The sequence below is a fragment of the Chiloscyllium plagiosum genome, chromosome 51 (assembly GCF_004010195.1).
Source record: "Chiloscyllium plagiosum isolate BGI_BamShark_2017 chromosome 51, ASM401019v2, whole genome shotgun sequence".
Taxonomy (NCBI): domain Eukaryota; kingdom Metazoa; phylum Chordata; class Chondrichthyes; order Orectolobiformes; family Hemiscylliidae; genus Chiloscyllium; species Chiloscyllium plagiosum.
In genome coordinates, this window is record NC_057760.1 from 1,584,256 (window position 1) to 1,603,243 (window position 18,988).

Genomic DNA, 18,988 nt, shown 5'->3' on the forward strand with positions numbered 1-18,988 from the left:
AGAATGGGAAACTCGCTCCCATGGGGAGCAGGGGAGAATGTGGGGTTTGGTCCAGCAGAGATAGGTCAAGGCCAGTAACAGAGATGCAGTGGAGAGAAAAGCTGCATAAACCCAGGAGGAATAGAGAGTATGGGGTTGGAGGGGAGGGAGCTGCAGAGGGATGGAAATGAAGAGAGAGGGGTGTGAGGGGGAAGGCTGCTGTGGAGCAGGAACACTGGCACGGAGCACAGAGGGGTCAAATGACCTGTTTCTGTCCTGCAGAATAATTGTGATTTTTGGTATTTCTGATTTGTTTCATAAAATCTCTAAACATCCAGTTTGTAAAGTTTGGAACTGGTTTCCTGTGTGACTCTAAATATACAAGTCCAGGCTGTATTGACAGTGTGCTGGCAACATGGGGAAGTCAGGCATAGCTGTCTGTCGTCTGAATTTTCTCCAACTCCTGAAAGCCCAGAGCTGTGAGTAAGTTATGGTCAAGCACTCTGACTGGAAAATTTCCCCCAGTTTGCCGACCTTTATTTTGGTTGCGGTACTTGTTTGCTGAGCGAAATGTGAAACTAGGAGTTAAAGTGCAGTTGTTTCACTGTGAGTTCAGTGCTCGGATCTGTCCTGGAACGAAACGGGGGGGGGGGGGGAGATATTTAACTTTTCCACTTCTGTCCTTTTTACCCTTACCATCACTGGGGTGGCCTCTTTTCAACCTTTCCTCGGCATCCGATTCTGAAACCCGACTTGATTTTTTCCCCCTTTTTTGAATATTTCTTTCCCTCCGACCCACGCAAAGGGACATTGAGGTAAAGGCCCAGTAACATCTTGCCATGAAAGGGAGAGCCTTCTCGGTTCACGTTTCTATTGCCCTTGAATTTTTCTCTTAAAAGGACATGCTAACCCACTGTCTCACTTCTAAAATATTAGGAAGTTCCTTTTAAAATGAGGGAGAAAATTGCAGGTTTGAGAGCCAACCCAGCACTCGCTCAATTTGGGGAAGCCGCACGTTTGTGCCTGCACCTGATCAGCAGAGATGCTGGAGTCTCCGTTTAGGGAAGGAAATGTACTGTCCCTTACCCGGCCTGGCCCATGTGTTGCTTTCTGTAGGCCCAAAACAGTCTGGAAGATTCTTAACTGCTTTCTGAAGCAACCCAAACAAGTGTTTGTTGTCTGTCTTCAGCGTCTTTCTCATTTCGGAAGGCCGTTAAGAGTGAAACACGCCGCTGTGGATTCACATGTTGAGTCAGAGAGGTTTTTTTTTTAGTGGCAGAGTACTAGGCCCTTCAGCCTATCATGTCTGTCTGGTCATCAGCTCCAATCCTATTTTTTTTAGCACTTGACCCCTAGCCTTGGATGATATGGAGTTTTAGGTGTTCATCTGAATGCTTCTTAGATGCCTTGAGAATTCCTACCTCTATGAACCTGTTATGCATTGAGTTCCAGATGCCCACAGCCCTCTGGGTAGTCATAAAGCTACGAAACAGATCCTTTGGTCCAACCAGTCCCTGCCAACCATAATCTCAAACTAAACTAGGCCCATCTGCCTGCACTTGGTCCATGTTCCTTCAAACATTTCTTATTCTTGGATTAATCCAAATGTCTTTTAAACATTGTAACTGTACCCACTTCCACACACACACACTATTCTCAGTGTAATAAAAGAAAATTGCCCCCATGACTTCTTCAAATTTTTCGCCTCTCACGTTAAAAAAATCCCCCTAGTCTTGAATTACCCCACCCTAGAGAAAAGACTCTTGCTATTCACCCGATCTATACCCCTCAGGATTTTATAAACCTCTATAAGGCCATCCCTCAACCTCCTACACTCCTGTGAAAAAGTCCCAGCCTATCCAGCCACTCTTACAACTCAAACCCTCCATTCCTGGCAACATCCTGGTGAAAAGATTTTTCCAAGGGAGGCAATGGCCCAGTGGTATAATTAAGGAATTGTTAATGTTCTGGGGACCTGCGGACTCAAACATTTGAATCCTGCCTGCCATGGCAGATGGTGGAATTTGAACTCAGTAAAAATCTGGAAACGTGAGCCTAATGATGACTGTGAATTGATTGTCGGAAAACCCTGTCTGGTTCCCTAACGTCCTTTAGGGAAGGAGAGTGACATCCTCACCTGGTCTGGCCTACATGTCACTCCAGACCCACAGCACTGTGGTTAATTCTTAACTACAGCCTGGGTAAGTAGGGATGGACAATAAATGCTAACCTAGCCAGCAATGCCCTCATCATGTGAATACATTTTTTTTTAAATCCCCTCCTGCTCCTTATCTTAAAACCATGCCCTGTGGTTATTGACCCCTCTACTAAAGGGAGAGGTTTCTCACTATCTACCTTGTCTATGCCCCACAGACAGGGTAGACCTCAATCAGAACATTGCCCTCTGCCTCCTCTGCTCTTAGGAAAACAGCCCCAGCCTATCTAGTCTCTCTTCGTTGCTGAATATCTCCTGACTGGGCAACATCCTGGTGAAATTCCTCTGCCTCTACCATGCCTCTACGTCACGCAATCACATTGTTCCTCGAGTGTGGCGACCAGAACTGCGCACGGTAGGAGTTTGTCTTAATTCGTCAGCGCAAACTTTGTAGGCCAGACATGTAAGGACGACAGATTTCCTTCCGGAAAGGAATTGAATGAATTTCAGTGAAGATCGAGGGTGATTGTCTAAGAAGAAGGAATAAGGGGTGAGCCATTCAGGACTGAGATGAGGAAGCATTTCTTCACTCGGAGAGTTGTGAACATGTGGAATTCTCTCCCACTGAAAGCTGTTGGGGCCAGCTCGTTAGGTATATTCGGGAGGGAGTTGGGAGTGGCGCTTGCAGCTAAAGGGATCAAGGGGTGTGGAGAGAAAGCGGGACTGGGATACTGAGATCGCACGATCAGCCATGGTAGACCAGGCTCGAAGGGCCGAATGGCCTGCTCCTGTACGTATTTTCTATGTCACCGTTGGCAAGAATGGCTTTCAACTCCATGTTTTATTCATTGAACTAAAATTTCCTCATGGTGGGACTAGAGTCCTTTTCCCCAGAGGGTTAGTGGGGAGAGATTGCCAGCTCAGTGACGTTACCACAATGCTCCCTCAATGGTTCTCTCTGCCCAGTCCTGTGGCTATGCAGGGCGCCATACAAAGGGATTCAGACTCCGGTAACGGCCTGTATCTGTTCTCTGCAGGGGTCCAACATGGGAGCAGCCGAGGACGAGCTGATTGGGATCCCTTTCCCGGAGCACAGCAACGAGCTGCTGCATAGCCTCAATGAGCAGAGGCGCAAGGGGCTGCTCTGCGACCTGACCATCGTGGCTCAGGGGCTGGAGTACCAGACTCACCGGGCAGTGCTGGCCGCCTGCAGCCAGTACTTCAGGAAGCTGTTCACCGCCAGGCCCTTCCGAGGCCAGCGGGACGTCTGCGAGCTGGACTTTGTGCGTCCCCGGGTGCTGGGTGCCCTCCTGGAGTTTGCCTACACGGCCACTCTGACGGTCAGCAGCTCGGACATGAGGGAGGTGCTGCAGGCGGCCCGCCTGCTGGAGATCCAGTGCGTGACCGATGCCTGCGCTGACATCCTGCAGAGCAGTGGCGCCTCTGAGCCACCGCAGCCCACCCCTGACCCACCAGCCATCTACGCCGGAGCCAGCCTGTACCCGGAAGGTCCTGCCCAGGAGGAGGCAGCAGCAGTGGCTGCCGCGGCCGATCTACAGACGCTGGAGGTGCCCAAGGTCCGGCGCCGCAAGAGGCCCAAGAAGCCGCCCCGTCTCTCGCTGAACCACCGCGGCAGGAGCCTGTACCGGATTGTCCAGCCGCTGCAGACCTCCATGGATACAGACGCCGAGCTGGACCGGAGGCACCCAGAGGCTTGCCTGGGAGAGCAGGAGTGCAGCCCCGGGGCTGGCGGCCAGCAGGAGGGCGAGGGGGATGGGGGTTTCCTCGCCGAGGAGGGAGGGGGACTGTCTTGTCACCAGCTGGCCCCCTCCTCCTCCCCTCTCCTCCCTCTCGCCGGCGACGAAGAGAGCGCCGAGCTACCCGCCTCCACTTACCTGAGCCTGGTCAGCAACGGTCTCCTCAGCGACGGGCCACTTTCCGCGCTCGACAGGGCCCCAGGGACCCGCCGCAGGAAGTCGCAGATGCCCCAGGAGTGCCCCATCTGCCACAAGGTCATCCACGGAGCGGGCAAGCTCCCGCGGCACATCCGCACCCATACCGGTGAGAAGCCGTTCGCTTGCCAGGTCTGTGGCGTCCGCTTCACCAGGTATGTCGTTCTCTGCACTGCAGGCAACGTGACGTGGGTCAAGATAGGGAGAGCTGGTTACACTCACCCTTTTACTAGCCAGACTACCCTCTTGTGCTCCCCCCGGTCGCACTTTCTCTGGCTCTCTCTCTCGCACTCTCTCCCTCTCTCTCTCACTCGCACTTTTCTTCACTCTCTCTTACTCATATGTTCGTCTCTCTTTCTCTCTTTCCCTCTCACTCGCACTTTTCATCTCTCTCTTAAATGTTCGTCTCTCTTTTTCTTTCTCTCTCTCTCTCGCTTCTCGCTCTCTGTCACACTATATCTCCCTCACACACTTTCTCTTTTTCTGTCGCCCTCTCTGTTCCCACCACCACCCTCTCCATCTTATCCACTTTGTCCTTGTCTTCTTTCCAACAGCTTTGTTCCCTCACTATCACCCTGTCTCCTTATGTCTCCCCATCCCCTCCATCCCAATATCTCTCTCTGTCTTTCCCTCTTCCCTGTCTCATTCTTCTCAACTCTCTCACTTCCCACGTTTGAATGTATTGTGTCCCTCTCTCTCCCAGCTGTCTCCCTCTCCCTTCTTTACTGATTCTTGCCCACCCACCACTCTCTCTCAATCTCTCTCTATCTATCTCTCTCTCCCTTTTCCCTTCCTCATCTGCTTGCCTTCTTTCCTATCCCTCCCACTGTCTGTCCGGATGCTCTGAAGCCCCTATACTAACGGGTGTTGAGAAAGTTTGTAACTCAGGTTGAAGTTCTGGATGTAGGTTTGCTCGCTGAGCTGGAAGGTTCATTTTCAGACGTTTCGTCACCATACTAGGTGACGTCATCAGTGATGTGATGGTGACAAAACATCTGAAAATACACCTTTCAGCAAGCAAACTTACATCCAGCCTCCATATTCTCTCCCACCTACCCTTCTTGTGATCCGTCACCTCACAGCCAGCCCATCTCCCCATGCCTCAGCTCCCTCCAACCCCATTTCTTTCCTTTCCTTCCTTCCGCCTCATCTCATTCCCCTTCTTTGCTTTCTGTCCTCTTCCCTCTGCCATTTTGTTGCCTGCCCCCAGAGCCTCCACCACTCAATATGATAATGGCCGATCATCTAACTCAGTACCACGAACCCACAATCTCCCCTGTATCTTTTTCAACTAAAACCAGGACTGAGTTATTTTCCCATTTATTTTTTGTAATGTGATGCTTGGCATGGGTTTCCTCTGGGTGCTCCGGTTTCCTCCCACAGTCCCAAGATGTGCAGGTCAGGTGAATTGGTCATGCTAAATTGCCCGTAGTGTTAGGTAAGGGGTAAACGTAAGGGTATGGGTGGGTTGCGCTTCGGCGGGGCGGTGTGGACTTGTTGGGCCGAAGGGCCTGTTTCCACACTGTAAGTAATCTAATCTAATCTAATCTAATTTATTGCCCATCCCTATTTGCCTCCTTGGGGGGGGTGCGGAGCTGCCTCCTTGAATCCCTGAGGTGCAGATGACCCCTCCACCCAGTATTAGCATTGCCTTGTTTCACATCATGGCTTCAGTGGGCCAGAGCAATGAATTATAGAATCCCTACAGTGCATAAAGAGGCCATTTCCCCCTTCGACCCTTCAAAGAGCTTTCTGCTCGACCCCCTCCAATCCCACATCCTATCCCCGTAACACCACATTTCCTTGGCTAACCCACCTTAGCCTGCAATCCTTGGGCACTATGGGACAATGTAACGTGGCCAATCCACCCGAACTTGCACATCCCTGGGCACTATGGGACAATTTAGCATGACCAATCCACCCTAACCTGCACATACCTGGACACTACGGGACAATTTAGCACCTAACCTGCACATCCCTGGGCACTACGGGACAATTTAGCATGGCCAATCCACCCTAACCTACTCACCTTTTGGACTGTGGGAGGAAACCGGAGCACCCGGAGGAAATCCATGTAGATACGGGGGGGGGGGGGACAATGTCTGTGTGGAGTTTGCACAGTTGCCCTGAGGCTGAATTGAACCCGGGTCCCCGGCTCTGTGCGGCAGCGGTGCTAACCACTGTGCCGCCCAGTGGTGGTTGGATATTTGGCCATGAGAGGCATCGCATTGCCCCCTCGTGTTCCAGGAGTAGCACAGGGTTGGGGGATGAGGTGGGAGGAGGGGTGTTGGGGGAAGCACAGGGTTCCATTTGGGGACAGGTGTAGGGGGGGATTAGACTGCGGCGACCCGTGGGAAACTGTGCTTGTTCTGAACCCTGTCTTCCTCTTGTTTTCCCCTCGCGGTCTCGTGCCCATCTCGGAATCCGCAGGAATGACAAGCTGAAGATTCACATGAGGAAACACACGGGCGAGAGGCCGTACTCATGCACCTGCTGTGATGCTCGCTTCCTCCACAGCTATGACCTGAAGAACCACGCCCGGCTCCACACTGGGGACAGGCCCTTTGAGTGCAGCCAGTGCCGGAAGGCCTTTGTACGTATTGACCATCTCCAGCGACACCTGAAGGGCCAGAACTGTCTGGAGATCCGCACCAGGAAGCGCCGGGGTGACAGCCAGGGACCACAGGAGCACCTGGTCAACTGGGAGCACTCAGGAATGGATGGCACCTTCCCAGAGGAGTACAGGATCGAGAGAGAGACCCTAGGAATGGACTGTGTCTTCCCAGAGGGATACAGGATCAAGAGGGAGACCCATGGAATAGACGGTGCATTCCCAGAGGAATATGGAATTGAGAAGGAAACCCCGGGAATCGACAGTGCATTCCCAGAGGACTATGGGATCAAGAGGGAGCCCTCGGGGACAGACAGGAAATTCCCGGAGGGATATGGGATCAAGAGGGAATCCCCAGGAATCGACGGTGCATTCCCAGAGGACTATGGGATCAAAAGGGAGCCCTCGGGGACAGACAGGAAATTCCCGGAGGGATATGGAATCAGGAGCGAGTCCCCAGGGATTGATGGTGCGATCCCAGAGGGATATGGGATCAAGAAGGAGCCCTCGGGGGCAGATAGGAATTTCCCAGAGGGATATGGGATCAGGAGCGAGTCCCCAGGGATTGATGGTGCGATCCCAGAGGGATATGGGATCAAGAAGGAGCCCTTGGGGATCAGCAGGAAATTTCCAGAGGGATACAGGATCAAGAAGGAGCCTCTGGCAATAGATTGTACCTTTCCCGAGGGATACAGGATCAGGGGGGCACCTCTGGGACTAGACGGCACATTCCCAGAGCGATACAGGATGACAGTGGAGCCCCCACAAACAGAAGGAGACAGTGACCAGGATGACTTGCGAGTTTGGGGCCACAGCACTGTCAAGTGGAATAGTCAGCCAGGGGAAGACATCCTGGTGGATCCCTCATAATCTGACCAAGCACAGTTATATTTTTTTATAGATTGCTGCAAAACTCCCCTGCTCAAACCTTTGCATATTATCTGCTTCAGTGGGACTGTGAAGCAGGCTGTGGGAGGCAGGGTTTTTTTAAAATATGCTTTAAGCCGTTCAGGACAAGTGTCTGCCTCTATGCACCTTTTTAATGTTTCTGGGATAAGTGGCAACTTTTGCAATGAAACACTGTTTTTGTGTGTGTTTGTATATGTCTAAGTGAATGTGTGTATACTTGCGTAAAGTGCAAGTGAGCGTGTGTACTTGTATGTGTCTGAGTGAATGTGTACATGCGAGTGTACAGTGTGTGCATGTGTTTGTGTGTCTGAGTGAATGTGCGTGGACTTGTGCAAGTGTACAAGCATGCATGTGTTTGTGTGCATGAATGTGTGTGTAAGTCTGCATGTTATGTGTATGCGGTAGAAATTGTGTGTACTTGTGTAAATGTGCAAGTGTGTGCACATATGTTTGTGTGAATGTGTACGCATGTGTAAATATGTATGCATTTGATTCTGAGTCAATGTCTTTGTACATGTTTAAATGTGCGTGTGTGTGCATGCATTTGTGTGAATGAATGTGTACACGTGTGTAAATATTTGTGTCTGCATTTGGTGAGTGAGTGAATGTGTGTGTGTGTGCTTTTGTAAATGTGCGAATGTGTGGCTGAGTGAATGTGTGCGTGGAGGTGTGAAAATGTGCGAGCATCTGATATGTATGTATATGTCTGTACCTGTGACTGTGTGTATGTATGTCTGAGATAATTGGGCGTTACATGTTTTTGAATGTTCTCACTTTGGCAGCGAGAAGCCATTTGTGTCTGATGTGATGCCCAGCACACAGGCACAAGCATCGGGCACATCCCTGGAGGAATGTCGCCCCTGATGGGTACTGGTATCAGGCAGTCCAGGGGAGCGAGCGGGAGACACACACAAGCTGCCAAGCAACTTTCTCCGGAGAGTTAGAGTTGGCTCACGTTGGTGCAATTGTTGCATCATGTGGTGCGGGTGAGGACCTGCCACTCCTGGGCTTTGCTGACCTGCCGTTTCCGAAAAGGGCGAAGCATTTGCACTTGGCTCTACATGTCCAGCCAGCGTAGCCATCGTTTCCAAATCCACAGGATGGTCTCCGTTTGGCCTTTGTTCTTCGTCACACCTTCCCCGCTGAATTCCCCCCCCCCCCCCGACACACATACACACAATCAATCATTCCTCCTCTCTGGAGAATCGAGCACAGCTCTCACCAAGAACTCTGCGCCCCTGCTTGCGGTTAGTAACCACTTGCAGAACCAGCTCACCAAAACAAAAATAAAATTCTGAACCATTGAGAAAACAGATGTGATTCCACTAGTTTATCACCTGTCCTCAGGGTGATGAGAGTGAAGGTAGATTTGAAATATTAATATATTTTAAATTATGTATAAAAGTATATTAAAAGTTATAAATGTTGCTGCCCTATGCATGTGTGTGAATGTGAAATATTATCAGCAAATATAGTAACAACTTTATTTAATTACTGATCGGAAATTGAACCTTTTATACGATACACAAGGTTTTGAAATCTTGAATCTTTTCAGATATATCTGTTTGATTGTCTGCTGTAGACTGCTGCCTCTTTTTAATGCTCTTTCTCTTTCTCTCTTTCTCCTTCCCTCTCCAACTCCTTTCCCCCCGCCCTCCCCCTCTCCCTGGAGGCATGCAGTTTGCCCAGTGTGCACTTTCCCGGTTCCAAACCAATGCAAGTGGCGGACGACGGCTCCCGGTCACTGCTCACCCAATGGTGAACCAGGACTGCGGGGCGTTGGTCCGCCCGCGTTTACCGGACACTGTGACATCATTTTAATGGTGGGGGGGACTGTTGGTCAGGGCCACACACCCCTCAGCCTGACAAAGAAATGTCAAAAAGCACTTTTTGTTTTCTTATGGAGCTCGGGGGAGTTTGGTAATGTTCCCAGTATCTAATCCCATGTTCTTGGTGGGGGGGACTGTTGGTCAGGGCCACACACCCCTCAGCCTGACAAAGAAATGTCAAAAAGCACTTTTTGTTTTCTTATGGAGCTCGGGGAGGTTTGGTAATGTTCCCAGTATCTAATCCCATGTTCTCCCTGGGATAGGGGGGACAGTGTAGAGGGAGCTTTACTCTGTATCTAACCCGGTGCTGTCCCTGTCCCTGGGATGGAGGCACAGTGTAGAGGGAGCTTTACTCTGTACCTAACCCAGTGTTGTCCCTGTCCTGAGAGTGTTTGATGAGGGGGACAGTGTAGAGGGAGCTTTCCCCTGTCCCTGACCTTGTGCCCTGTTTCCCCCCCTTGCTTTCTGACCCTGGATGGAGAATTGCATCCCGGTCGAGGAGGGCAAAGGTTCGTTTTAAAAACGCCGGGTCTTGGGTGCGGGGTCCATGCTGGGGGTGGGGGGGGGGGGGGGGGGTGTCTCCCACACTGTCCTAAAGGAGCTGCCAGCATGGCAGGTGTGGGTGACTGTGCTGAGAGGCACGGCAGGGGCAGACTCGGTGGCTGAATTTGGCTGGACCCCTGGACAATACCCCCTTCCCTCCTCCCCGGGGTTGGGGTGGGTGATACTGCTGGGAATGGAATGTATGCGCGGTGAGTGGTAGTGGGCTTGCAAATGCTGGAAATTATTTGAGGTTTTCTGTAAAGAGGTACCTCCCACTGAGGGTAGTAGGAGGCTGGTGCCCTTGACGATGTTGAACTTGACCATTGGAGCATAGCTCCGACTCTTGCACTTGCTGCACTGTCAGTCTTTCTGTTCGGTGTTTAGACCATAGCCTAGTTGCACTTTAACCTCTAATACGTGTGTCCCCCCCCCAACCCCTTTTAGCTTAATTTTACCTCTCCAGCCTGTGGACCTGATTTTTGGAGGGGATTCCTTTGTGCACCTTATTGAGTTTTGTTCATTTGTTTGTTTGATGTATAGCTTCCCCCCCCCCAACCCCCACCTCCACCCGGGTTTCTGCCCAGCAACCCGGCTTTGCAGGCTGTACCACACCGGGGTCCAGATCCCCGTGGTCTTGTGGCACAGGACATTCCTCGCAAGTTTTTGACCCTTCCAAGAGAGATTTGATTTGACATCAAGAATTTTTATTAGGTTGCAGGATGAGATTTTGGCGTTTTTGACATTAAGAATGCACTTGTTATCATGCAAGATGATTTTAATTTTTTTTGTGTGTGCGCGTGCGTTCCTGTGCTGGCTGTAAATACTGATTTCTTTTTAAAACGATAAAGAATGTGCCTTAATGATGGTGGCCTGTTTATCACTGATGGGTAGTGGAAATAAATTTTGATCTCTCAGCCGCTTTTCACGAGTGTCTCTCAGTTTATCAGCTCGGTTGTGATTCATTCCAGATCATTAAATGTTTTATTTTAATTTCTTCGGCGGGGTGCGGTGGAGAGAAAGTGGGAGCCCTTGTCTCCCGCAGAGTAAATTGTTGCACCCCTCCCAAGATACGGCATTCTTGAAGTTTTGTCCTGATTGCGTGCAACTTTAATTTCTCTCTCTACCCCCCCCCACTCTCTGTGTCACAACAAGAACAAGTTCTCAACCAGTCAATGACGATCAAATATTATTTTATTCAGATGGAGGCATTTATAGTGGCGCGGTCTGACATTGCCGCTCCCCTGTTCCAGCTGCTCCACTGCCATCACCCTATTGGACCATAGGGAATAAGGGGTGATGGAGTGCAGTTATTTCCCTTGGACCTGTATTTGTCTGCTGTGTATAACTTAGGTAACCGTGACTCCCTCCCTTCCCCCACATCCCCCACTGATATCTGCTGTGTATAACTTAGGTAAACGTGACTCCCTCCCTTCCCCACCCCGACAATATCTGCTGTGTATAACTTAGGTAAACGTGACTCCCTCCCTTCCCCACCCCGACAATATCTGCTGTGTATAACTTAGGTAAACGTGACTCCCTCCCTTCCCCACCCCGACAACATCTGCTGTGTATAACTTAGGTAAACGTGACTCCCTCCCTCCCTTCCCCACCCCGACAATATCTGCTGTGTATAACTTAGGTAAACGTGACTCCCTCCCTTCCCCCCTCCCCCCGTCAGCCCTATTTGAGTTTGGGCAGGACCAGTTTCCAGTCCTCGTCCATGTGGGTGTAGGTCAGGGGCGTTTGCGCCTGAGCAGTGACAGCGGTGCCACTGCTGCTGGGCGTGTCCACGCGCACGTCCCTCAGGGAGCCAGCCTCACTGCCGCTGTCACTGCCACTGAGGGAGGGCGTATCCTGCCGCTGGCCCCCCCGCCGCTCTGCCCGCTCCAGGTCGGCCACCGTGACCAGGTCCCGGCTGCTCCTCTTGGTGATGAACTCGCTGGGGTCGTACGGCTCCTCCGGGCTCGTCTCCTCCTCCGGCGATTTCTCCTGGTACCCGAAATCCGGCTCGCTCTCGCTGCCGGGCCGGGGTGGGAGTGGGTGCAAGGGGAGGTGGGAGCAGGGAAAGTAGGGGCGGGCGGAAAAGAAATGTTGAGAGATGAACCGTTTCCATAAGTGAAGTTCACAAGGGTTTCTGAGCCATGTTCAGCGACCACTCGCGCATGTTACACAGGAACTGGAGGCCATTCAGCCCCCCCTACCTGAGCCTGTTACACAGGAACTGGAGGCCATTCAGCCCCCCCTACCTGAGCCTGTTACACAGGAACAGGAGGCCATTTAGCACACCCTCCTCCAACCTGTTACACACAGGAACAGGAGGCCATTCAGCCCCCTCCTCCAGCCTGTTACACAGGAACAGGAGGCCATTTAGCACACCCTCCTCCAACCTGTTGCACAGGAACAGGAGGCCATTCAGCCCCCTTCTCCAACCTGTTAGACAGGAATGGGAGGCCATTCAGCCCCCTCCTCCAACCTGTTAGACAGGAATGGGAGGCCATTCAGCCCCCTCCTCCAGCCTGTTACACAGGAATGGGAGGCCATTCAGCCCCCCCTCCTCCAGCCTGTTACACAGGAATGGGAGGCCATTCAGCCCCCTTCTCCAACCTGTTAGACAGGAATGGGAGGCCATTCAGCCCCCTTCTCCAGCCTTTTACACAGGAATGGGAGGCCATTCAGCCCCCTTCTCCAACCTGTTAGACAGGAATGGGAGGCCATTCAGCCCCCTTCTCCAACCTGTTAGACAGGAATGGGAGGCCATTCAGCCCCCTTCTCCAGCCTGTTACACAGGAATGGGAGGCCATTCAGCCCCTTCTCCAACCTGTTAGACAGGAATGGGAGGCCATTCAGCCCCCTTCTCCAACCTGTTAGACAGGAATGGGAGGCCATTCAGCCCCTTCTCCAACCTGTTAGACAGGAATGGGAGGCCATTCAGCCCCCTTCTCCAGCCTGTTATACAGGAATGGGAGGCCATTCAGCCCCTTCTCCAACCTGTTAGACAGGAATGGGAGGCCATTCAGCCCCCTTCTCCAGCCTGTTAGACAGGAATGGGAGGCCATTCAGCCCCCTTCTCCAGCCTGTTACACAGGAATGGGAGGCCATTCAGCCCCTTCTCCAGCCTGTTACACAGAAGGAGGCCCATTTAGCCATCTTGTTGAGCCTGTTCAACAGTAACTCAATCTTTTTGATCTTTTCCTTCCATTCGATCAGAGAACATTTTTTTTCATTGGTTCCTTATTCCTCAGTTCCCTTAACCCAATTAAAAATGCCTCCATCTCGGTTGTGGTGTTTTTCAAGTGGTTCCAATCCTCAAGTCCATCCATAGCCAGCAGTTTTATTTTGGCGGGGTGGTCTCCCAAATGACACAGTCTGAATTGAAATGTTCTGACCATGAATGGGATCGCATTAGTAAATCGGACATTTGCAAATCAGGGACACCCTGCATTGGTTTTCCAAATTACTTGCCGTAGCCATGCACCAATCTTTCGTGATTAATGCACTAGGATGCCCAGATCTCTCTGCACCTCGGAGCTCTCACCATTTTAATAGTATGCTTTGTCGCTATCCTCCTTGCCAAAATGGACACTCCCATGTTTTCTTACATTGTGCTCCATTATTCCGCTTACCCGACCTATCCCTTTCACAGAGTCGCACAGCATGGAAACAGACCCTATGGCCCAACCAGTCCGTGCCGAGTGGGATGCTCTTCGGAGGGTCGGTGTGCACTCAATGGGCCAAATGGCCTGCTTCCACACCAGGGATTCTATGACCAAGCGGAGGGGCTTGTCAGCTCCTGTGCCACCCTGTTGCTTGATGAGGCAGCCAATGCTACAGCGCACGGACGACCTGTACTCTGTCTGAAACTGTTAAATTCTGAGCGGGTCGAAGGGGGAGTAGAAATCCGAGGCCCTTCACCCCAGGCCCCCATCCCAATGGCTTTATTTTGAGAGGTGGGGGGGGGGGGGAAGGGTGAATCAGTTTATAGAGTCTCGCAGCACGCAAACAGACACTTCAACCAGTCCGTGCTGACTATAATCCCAAACTAATCTAGTCCCACCTGCCTGCGCCTGTCCCATATCCCTCCAAACATTTCCTGTTCATATGCTTATCCAAATGTCTTTTTAAACATAACTTGATACCTCTTCCTCTGGAAGTTCTTTCCACACACTAACCACTTTGTATAATTTTTTAAATTGCTTGAGTCTTTAAACCTTTCTCCTCTCAGCTTAAATATATGCCCCCCCTCATCTTGAAATCCCCCACTCTAGGGAAAAGACACCTGCCATTATGTATGCCCCTTGTGATTTTATAAACATCAATACCTGCGCTGCAGTGAAAAGAAAAGAATCCCAACCACTCCTTCGAAGCCAAACCCCTCCGCTGATAGCAACATGCCGGTAAATCTCTTCTGAACTCTCTCCAGCTTAATAATTAGCTGACCTGGGTTGTATGTTTGCTCGCTGAGCTGGTAGATGTGCTCTCAGATGTTTTGTCACCATGCTGGGTAACATCATCAGTGAGCCACCAGTGAAGCGCTGGTGTTCTATCCTGCTTTCTATTTATGCATCTTAGTCTGTTGCAGTGGGTGATTTCATTTCCAGTTCTTTTTCTCAGAGGTGGGTAAACGGGGTCCAGATCGACGCATTTAATATCCGGCCTTCAAAGCGGAACTCCATCAATAAACACGTTGATTTGGACCCCATTCACCAACCTTTGGGGAAAAAGAACTGGAAATGATATAACCCACGTTAACGGACCAAGGCACATAAATAAAAAACAAGACATAACACCAGCGCCTCACCAGATGCTCACTGATGATGTTACCCAGCGTGGTGACGAAATGTCTGAGAACAAACCTATCAGCTCAGCAAACAAACTTACAACCTGAGCCACAACCAGAGCGACAAATAGAGTCATAGAGATGTACAGAAACAGACCCTTCGGTCCAACTTGTCCACGCTGACCAGATATCCCAACACAATCTAGTGTCACCTGCCAGCACCCGGCCCATATCCCTCTAAACCCTTCCTATTCATATACCCATCCAGATGCCTTTTAAATGTTGCAATTGTACCAGCCTCCACCACATCCTCTGGCAGCTCATTCCATACATGCACCACCCTCTGTGTGAAAAAGTTGCCTCTTAGGTCTCCCTGTCACCCTAAACCTATGTCCTCTAGTTCTGGACTCCCCCACCCCAGGGAAAAGACCTTGTCTATTCACCCTATCCATGCTCCTTATAGGTTTTATAAACCTCTATAAGGTCACCCACTCAGCTTCCGACGCTCCAGAGAAAACAGGCCCAGCCTGTTCAGCCTCTCCCTATAGCTCAAATCCTCCAACCCTTGTAAATCTTTTCTGAACCCTTACAAGTTTCACAACTTCCTTCCTATAGCAGGGAGACCAGAATTGCACATAATATTCCAACAGTGGTCTAACCAATGTCCTGTACAGCTGCAACATGACCTCCCAACACCTGTACTCAACGCTCTGACCAATAAAGGAAAGCATACCAAACACCGCCTTCATTATCCTATCTACCTGCGACTCCACTTTCAAGGAGCTATGAATCAGCACTCCAAGGTCTCTTTGTTCAGCAACACTCTCTAGGACCTTACCATTAAGTGTATAAGTCCTGCTAAGATTTGCTTTCCCAAAATGCAGCACCTCGCATTTATCTGAATTAAACTCCATCTGCCACTTCTCAGCCCATTGGCCCATCTGGTCCAGATCCTGTTGTAATCTGAGGTAATCTTTGCTGTCCACCACACCTCCGATTTTGATGTCATCTGCAAATGTACCAACTGTACCTCTTATGCTCACATCCGAATGGACTTGCACTAGAAGGTCTCTTTGTTCAGCAACACTCCCTAGGACCTTGCCATTAAGTATATACGTCTTCAGTGCAAAAACCTCAAAAATTGCAATATCCTTCCTGTAACAAGGAAGCCAGAACTAGACACAGTTCTCTAGAGGATGCCTTCTGTTTGACCTGAACATGCCGTACCAGCTCCTAGGTGTGAGCAATGAAAGCAAGCCATCTTAACCACCCTGGCCGCACATAATGGGCTCCTCGTGCGAAAGGTTCCTCCTGACATTTCCTTGGTGCTGTTACCTTTTGTCACTGCGTCGCCCGGGGACTGTGGACTCCAGGCCATCGCTGGAAGGGCCTGTGGACTCCCGTCCGAAGAGGGCAGCCTTGAGAGCGGCCTGCTTCTCCCCGGTGATGGCCAGGTCCTCGTAGAGTGCGGCCCTGATCCTCCGCTTCAGGAGGGCGCGCAGCTCCCTCCGTTCCTGCTTGGCCTTGTCCTGCCGGCTCTTCATTTTTTCCAGGGCGCTGAGCCACAGTTGCACTTTGCCAGAGTCGCTGGAGTCCCTGGGGATGGGGGAGACGGGGTGGGGAGAAGAGGGTGGGGATTTAAGGTTTCGCAAGGCCACTCACTCTGAGAGGGGGAACACGTATGGCCTCTCTGCCAATAAACTTCACATCCCTCCCGCTCAACATCCCTGCGATAGTGTGACATCAGTGCACAGCAAGATCCCTCTTCTTCCCCCCGCACCCGCCCCCTTCAAACGGGCACCAAAAGGCGAGCAGTGTCAGGCGGAGGAGGTGGGTGGCATGCTGGTTCAGCGGTTAGCATCGCTGCCAGGCACTTGATTCAATTCCAGCCTTGGTGATTGAGTGCAGCTTGCGCGTTCTCCCCGTGACTGCATGGGTTTCATCTGGGATCGCTGGTTTCCTCTCGCTGTCCAAAGATGTGCAGGTTAGTATGGATTGGCCATAAGAAATTATCCGTAGTGTCCTCGTATGTGCAGGTTAGGGTGGATTGGCCATGCTAAATTGTCACGTAGTGCCCAGGGATGTGCAGGTTAGGGTGGATTGGCCATGCTAAATTGTCTCATAGTGCCCCAGGGATGTGAAGGTTAGGGTGGATTGGCCGTGCTATATTGTCCCATAGTGCCCAGGGATGTGCAGATTAGACGGATTGGCCGTGGCAAATTGTCCCATAGTGTCCAGGGATGTGCAGGTTAGGGTGGGTTCGCCCTGAGGTCTGTGATCCCGGACTCTTTCCAAGGCTGAGTTCTTACCGCAGCGCAAATATTGAATGTTGCTAACAAACCTGACATCGGACTCCAAAAGAACCCAATCTTCGCAGTAAACCACAGACAGGGTCCAAAGCCTTGAGCTCCCTCCCTGACAATACAAGGGAGCCCCTGCACCACACGGGGGACTGCTCTGTTTCTCCAAGACGGTACACAGCCATCTTCAAAAGGAGTGTTTAGGGGCCAATCACACATGCTGCCTCAGTGATAGCCGCAAGTCTAAAGGAAAACACGTCGGTGATTCGAAAAGCGACATTCATGGTACTTACACCTCCTCATCAATGTCTCCTTGGTATGCCAGTGGTCCCATGCAGATTGAACAGATGTTGTTCATGTGCTGGTAGCAGTCAGTGCAGTAGAACCCTAGAGAGGGAGCAAGCATTGGTTCAAACGAGGGTCAAAGGAACTTGAACAAGAAGGGGGCGTGTTGTGTGTGTGAATGTGTGTGTTAGTGTTCTGGATTCTCTCTTACAATGGACCACACAGGAATTGGCTGTTGTGCTCAACTGCTCTCTCTCCCACTTCAGGTTTCATCTTACCGACAGAGACTTCTCTCCCTCAGGTCTGCGGTGGCACACGGAGTCACGACCCTGAGGCTCCCAATCCAGGGACTTGACGTCCACAGAAAAGGCACGCTCACAAAGCCACCCAACAAGTCAAGTTGCACACCTATCCTTCCGACACACGCCCAACGGCAGGAGAGAGACCCCGGTATGGTTGGGTCATACCATGCCAGGGCATCATAGTGGCTCAGTGGTTAGCGCTGCTGCCTCACGGCGCCAAGGACCTGGGTTCGATTCTACCCTCGGGCAACTGCCACCTCCAAAGTTGGAGATGTAGTGGACAGCGAAGAAGCACATTAGAGAGAGCGTGGAATGCGGGGTTACAACTCAGAGAGGGTGCAGAGTAAGAAAGAGAGATCAGAGACAGAGGTGGAGGGTTGCTTTTCAGACTGGAGGCCTGTGACCAGTGGAGCGCCACAAGGATCAGTGCTGGGTCCACTGCTTTTCATCATTTATATAAATTATTTGGATGTGAGCATAAGAGGTATAGTTAGTAAGTTTGCAGATAACACCAAAATGGGAGGTGTAGCGGACAGCAAAGAAGGTTACCTCAGATTACAACAGGATCTTTCCAGATGGGCCAATGGGCTGAGGAGTGGCAGATGGAGTTTAACTTAGATAAATGTGAGGTGCTGCATTTTGGGAAAGCAAATCAGGGCAGGACTTAATGGTAAGGTGCTGGGGAGTGTTGCTGAGCAAAGAGACTTTGAAGTGCAGGTTCATAGCTCCTTGAAAGTGGAGTCGCAGGTAATAGAATAGTGAAGAAGGCGTTTGGTATGCTTTCCTTTATTGGTCAGAGCATTGAGTCCAGGAGTTGGGAGGTCATGTTGCGGCTGTACAGGACGTTGGTTGGGCCACTGTTGGAATATTGTGTGCAATTCAGTTCTCCTTCCAGTCGGAAAGGTGTTGTGGAATTGGAAAAGGTTCAGAAACGATTTACAAGGATGTTGCCAGATTCAGAGGATTTGAGCTATAGGGAGAGGCTGCATAGGCTGGGGCTATTTTCCCTGGAGTGTCAGAGGCTGAGGAGTGATCTTATAGAGGTTTGTAAAATCAAGAGGGGCATGGATAGGATAAATAGGCAAGGTCTTTTCCCTGGGGTGGGGGAGTCCAGAGCTAGAGGGGCATAGGTTTAGGGTGAGAGGGGAAAGATATAAAAGAGACCTAAGGGGTAACTTTTTCACACAGAGGGTGGTACGTGTATGGAATGAGCTGCCAGAGGAAGTGGTGGAGGCCGGTACAATGACAGCATTTAAAAGGCATCTGGATGGGGACATGAATAGGAAGGGTTTGGAGGGATATGAGCCAAGTGCTGGCAATTTCTGGCTGTAACAGGCTGCTCCTTT

The 18,988-nt window shown here is 51.0% G+C and overlaps 1 protein-coding gene across 6 annotated transcripts in view; it reads left to right on the forward strand.

Annotated features, from left to right (window-relative positions):
- Positions 1-17,791, forward strand: part of LOC122544710 (zinc finger and BTB domain-containing protein 7B-like) — a 92,786-nt gene extending 74,995 nt beyond the window's left edge. For 4 of the 6 annotated variants that reach the window (XM_043683995.1, XM_043683996.1, XM_043683999.1 and 1 more), the window contains 2 exons: positions 3,172-4,241; positions 6,517-8,769. In XM_043683995.1, coding sequence (XP_043539930.1) covers positions 3,181-4,241; positions 6,517-7,567 — 2,112 coding nt within the window. In that variant the 5' untranslated portion in view covers positions 3,172-3,180 and the 3' untranslated portion in view covers positions 7,568-8,769. The other 2 variants (XR_006310457.1, XR_006310455.1) reach the window with 2 other exon arrangements.
- Positions 17,792-18,988: the final 1,197 nt, after the last annotated feature.